The sequence below is a fragment of the Carassius auratus genome, unplaced genomic scaffold (genome assembly GCF_003368295.1).
Source record: "Carassius auratus strain Wakin unplaced genomic scaffold, ASM336829v1 scaf_tig00046961, whole genome shotgun sequence".
NCBI lineage: Eukaryota > Metazoa > Chordata > Actinopteri > Cypriniformes > Cyprinidae > Carassius > Carassius auratus.
The window spans coordinates 25,001-30,000 of record NW_020527009.1 but is presented as its reverse complement, the minus strand read 5'-3'; the positions used below and the strand labels follow the sequence as shown (position 1 = coordinate 30,000).

Sequence of the window (5,000 nt, the reverse complement as noted above, 5' to 3'; positions counted from 1 at the left end):
AAATAAAAATACTTTAAGATTTATAAATATATCTGTTCTTGAAGTTTTGATAGAAAACATTTTTGACTTGTTGAGGTGTTTCATCTGCTCAGAGTCAGGGTTATTATCGTTAACTAAAACTAAAATCTATAAAAAAAAATATATATAAAAAAGATAAAATTTTTATTTTTTAATTAAATTTAATTAAATATTTCAGCTTGCTGCTAAAGCACCATTTCTTATTTTTCGGTTTATTTTTGGTTGAAGTACTAAAACAACTAAAACTAAAACCTGATCAATATTATAGACATATAAAACAATAAAACTGATGAAAAAAACAAACAAAAATTTTTTTTAAAAAGCAAAATTAAATGAAAACAAAATTCTAAAATAAAAAAATAATTCAAAATATAAACAAAAATGAATAATATATGATACACGATAATGAAATGCTCAGAGTCACCTGGATGGTGAGGTACGAGGCGATGAGACCCCAGTCCTGCTTGCACTCGGCACAGAGCATCTTCTCTTTCTTACAGAAGCCCGAGAAGGATCTTGGGTTCTTATGGGGAGCAGTTGTACAGCGCTCGAACATGGAGCGATCCAGAACGATGTGATGAGCGCCCTGCAGGACGGAGAGAAGGAGAAAGATGAACGGAGTGATGGGTCAAAATTAACACTTTCCTAAAAAATCTGTGAGAACCACTAGAGTTTCATAAACTGTTTGCCCTTTTACATAATCTCTTTATTTACATTTTGAATAAAAATTTCAACTATTTAAAAACTTTTGTGCGTTCACAGTCCTATGGAAGCATGTTTCCACAACGGGGTAAAAAAAAGGTAAATTTGATATTTTATCTCACAATTTAGACTTTTTTTCCATCAAGCAATTTAGCATTTTTTGAGCTTATAATTTGCAGTTGTGAGATTAATTCTGAGGAAAAAAATTAGAAAAGTGAGATATAAACTGACATTAGTAAGAAAAAATGTAGAGTTTTATGATTTCAATGATTTTTTAAGCATAAATTTGAAGTAGTTTAAAAAAACTTGAAGTTTTAAGGTTTTAAGTATTTTGTTAAAGTTTAAAGTATTTTCAAAGCTTGGAGTTTGAAGGATTTTGGTATTTTTACGCTTTAAGTAGTTTGAAAAGCTTGACTAGCTTGACAGTCAAGTATTTTTAAATGTTAAATTTTAAGCAGACTGAAAAACTAGAAGTTTGATTGTTTTAAGTCATTTTAAGTTAAGTAGTTTGAAAAGCTAGAAGTTTGAATGTGTAAAATATTTTTAAGTTCAAAGTAGTTTAAAAAGCTTGAAATTCATAAGTTTGAAGTTGTTTATAAAAGATAGAAGTTTGACAGTTAATTATTTTGAAGTTTGAAGTAGTTTTAAATCTTTAAGTTTGTAGGTCGTAAGTATTTTTTAAGTACGAAGTAGTTTAAAAAGCTTGACATTTTTAAGTTTTTAATATTTCAAAGTTTCAAGTCTTTAAAAGCTTGACATTTGATGGTTTTATGTATTTATTAAGTTTGAAGTAGCTTGAAAATGTTAAAGTTTGAGTAATTTAAGTATTTTTAAATTGGAATCAGATTAAAATGCTTAAAGTTTAAATGTTTTAAGTTTTATGCAATTTGAAAAGCTTAAAGTTTGAAGGTTAAGTACTTTCAAGTTTGAAGTAGTTTAAAAGCTTGAAGGATTTCAGTATTTTTAAGTTTGAAGGTTTAAAGTATGTTTATGTTTTAAGTAGTTTGAAAAGCATGCAGGTTAAGTGTTTCTAAATTTGAAAAATTGGGGGAAGCTTGACAGTTGAGTAGTTTGAAAAGCTAGAAGTTTAAAAATGTAAAATATTTTTAAGTTTTAAAAAGATTGAAGTTTGAAAGTTAAGAATTTTTAAGTTTGAAGTGGTCTGAAAAGCTTAAAATTTAAAAAGTTAAGTACTTTCAAGTTTGAAGTAGTTTTAAAAGCTTGAAGTTTGAAGGTTTTAAGTATTTGTTATGTTTTAAGGAGTTCGAAAAGCTTACAGGTTAAGTATTTTAATACGTAAGTAGTTTAAAAAGTAATTTAAAAACCTTGACATTTGATGGTTTCATTTATTTATTAAGTTTGAAGTAATTTGAAAACCTTAAAGTTTGAAGGTTAAGTACTTTCAAGTTTGAAGTAGTTTTAAAAGCTTGAAGTTTGAAGGTTTTAAGTATTTGTTATGTTTTAAGGAGTTTGAAAAGCTTGCAGGTTAAATATTTGTAAATTCTAAATAGTGGGAAAAGCTAGAAGTTTGAATGGTTAAAATATTTTTAAGTTCGAAGTAGTTTAAAAAGCTTGAAATTCTTAAGTTTTTAATTTGAAGTTGGCAGTTGTTTGAAAAGATAGAAGTTTGACAGTTAAGTATTTTTAACTTTGAAGTAGTATAAAAGGTTTGTAGGTTTTAAGTATTTTTTTAGTTCGTAGTAGTTTACAAAGTTTGACTTTTGATGGATTTATCTATTTATTAAGTTTGAAGTAGTTTGAAAAGCCTAAAGTTAGAAGAATTTAAGTATTTTTAAATTGGAATCAGATTGAAAGGCTTGAGTTTTGAACGTTTTAAGTAATTTTTTAAGATTTAAGTAATTTGAAAAGCTTTACGTTACAAGCTTAAGTATTTTTAAGTTTGAAGTAGTTTAAAAACGTGAAGTTTTTAAGGGTTTGGGTATTAAATTATGAAGGTGATACCTGCACGACTCTGATGTCGTCACTCCTGCATGCAAACCTCTTGCACTTGCAGCAGAGGAGCTCGTAACTGCCCTGGGTTTTGGGTTTTTCGGGACTGGCACTGATGTGATCCCTCCGGGCTTTGTCTTCCCTCTGGAACATGTCCACCTGAACACACACATACATGTTCGTACGGTCTAGTGCTGCCACGCAGCAGAGATGCACTGATGTTTAAAACATGCGGTGGAAGTGCAGAACCTTGTTTCTGAGGTCGGCGGGGCGGCTCTGCAGCTGCTCGATGGCCTCCTCCACCATCTTCTCCTTAAACATGTTTATTTTCTCCTTCGCAATGCGCTCCTTATTACTGGAGATCAGGAAACACCGGCTGCCCTCCGCTCGACCACGACCTGCACACACACACACACATTTATGCATCAGAGGGAGTGTGTGTGTGTGCGTTTATATGTGTGTAAAAGCATGTGCATATGTTTGTTACCTCGAACTTGCACCATCTTTACCACGTTTCCCACATATTCATACATCAAAACCAAGTTGCACTGTGGGATATCGATGCCTTCATCAGCGACCGATGTGGCGATGAGCATCTTGCTCTGATCAGAGCTCTTAAAGGATTCCAGAATCCCTCTCTGATTGTTCAGAGTCATTCCTGCAGCACAACAACACAAACGCACATCAATTCGGATCGAAAATCATTTAAAAAATCCATTATAAAAATAAAAAAAATTGCTAATAAAATAAATTAATAAAAATACATTAAAACTACATAAACAAAAAATTTAAAACGTAAATAAAAACACATAGAAAAAATAAAAAATACAATTTAAATCAAAATATTAACAACCACAATAGAAATTTAACTAAAAACTATTTCGTAGGGCTACTTTTAGAAAATAATCTAATTGCAATTATTCTGACAAAAATTGTGATATCCCTTTCTTTTCATTTTCTTTTTTTGTTTTAATAAATAAAAGCTCAAGACTTGCTGTGCCTGTTTGTTTGGCCAGAAAATATAATTATATTTCAATATGAATTTAAAATAATAATAATAATAATTGTACTGTAAAATAAAAATATTATTATCATTAATAAATGTTTAATTTCGCAAAATAAACAATATGAAAAAATAATGCATTATTAAAAGAACTTAATAAAAAATTTGTAACTTAAAATAATTATTAGTATTATTAATTTTATTATTATATTATAGCACAACTGTAAAATTACAATACAGTTTTGTCATTTTCAAACATTAAACCTTTGAGCTTTTATTCCAGCTCTGCTTTTTAATTCAAAATTTTATTTTATTATGTAAATTTGTCTGCAAAACTAATCCCAAGCACTGAGTCAGTCAATTTTGCACAGGAATGTTTGGATTCCCACCTGATCCAGTAAAGTTGGATTTCCGTCCTTTTCCAATCAGGACTCCAGGTTTCAGGAACTTCAGGGAATCAGTCTCGTCGATCCATTTCTTCATGGCCTTATTTATAAAGGTGCACAAACACACGCAGGTGAATCCTAAATCAGGTTTGAAGAAGCATGCAGATGTCAGGTCACTGAGGTCAGACTCACGTCGGCGAGGGCTCGTGTCTTGACAAACATGACGGTGCGCGTCTGATCGTTATTGTGGTATTCTTCCTCCAGGATGAACTTCAGCTCATCGAGTTTAGGGTTCTGCTCCCCCTCGGTGGCCAGACGCAGTAACTGCGGCCGCTGACCTGCGTCACACACACACACACACTCAGACTCGAAACACACCTGTGATGTGCGTCTGTCTGTGAACTCAGTGAGAGGAGGATTCTTACAGTCGTAGAGCGCGGTCAGCTTCCTCTCGGTCTCGCCGTAGCCGGCGTTTCGGACCTGATCAAAGAACGCGTCCAGATAATCCAGCGCATCTTTAGTCCGCGCGTCTTCATTAATGATCAGAGCATCGTTATATTTCTGAGGGAGATGAGAGCATCACAGAACCCGATCACATGATGTTTGATCAAATCATTGATTTTGCAATAAAATCATTTAAATCATATTTTATCTCTCTCTCTCTCTCTCTCTCACCCGCAGGTGTTCAGTGTAGTTGTAGAGATCTCTGCAGATGCGTCTCTCCTCGTCTGCGTTCTTCATCTGTAAGACTTTGCAGCTCTTTTGAACCGAGACGATCCATTGCTCATATTTCTGCGAGCCGTACTCGCGGTTCTGGATGTTCGACAGGTTCTCTGAGAGAGAGACGGACACGTGTGTGTTAGTGTGTGTGTGTGTGTACAGCGTGTGTGTGCAGGTGTGGACTGCGTACCGATGTTGAAGGTCTTCTGCGCCAGCTGCTC

At 33.0% G+C, this 5,000-nt stretch overlaps 1 protein-coding gene across 1 annotated transcript in view; it reads right to left on the bottom strand.

Moving 5' to 3' along the window:
* Nucleotides 1–5,000, bottom strand: part of rigi (RNA sensor RIG-I) — a 12,878-nt gene that overhangs the window by 1,426 nt on the left and 6,452 nt on the right. The window contains exons 10-18 of the mRNA XM_026255814.1: nucleotides 4,970–5,000; nucleotides 4,735–4,892; nucleotides 4,485–4,620; nucleotides 4,252–4,397; nucleotides 4,063–4,159; nucleotides 3,158–3,328; nucleotides 2,920–3,068; nucleotides 2,683–2,829; nucleotides 443–604 (exon numbers count right to left, since the gene is read on the bottom strand). The exon at nucleotides 4,970–5,000 is cut by the window's right edge and continues 71 nt beyond it. Of these exons, the coding sequence (XP_026111599.1) occupies nucleotides 443–604; nucleotides 2,683–2,829; nucleotides 2,920–3,068; nucleotides 3,158–3,328; nucleotides 4,063–4,159; nucleotides 4,252–4,397; nucleotides 4,485–4,620; nucleotides 4,735–4,892; nucleotides 4,970–5,000 (1,197 nt within the window). The remainder of the gene's footprint in view (nucleotides 1–442; nucleotides 605–2,682; nucleotides 2,830–2,919; nucleotides 3,069–3,157; nucleotides 3,329–4,062; nucleotides 4,160–4,251; nucleotides 4,398–4,484; nucleotides 4,621–4,734; nucleotides 4,893–4,969) is intronic.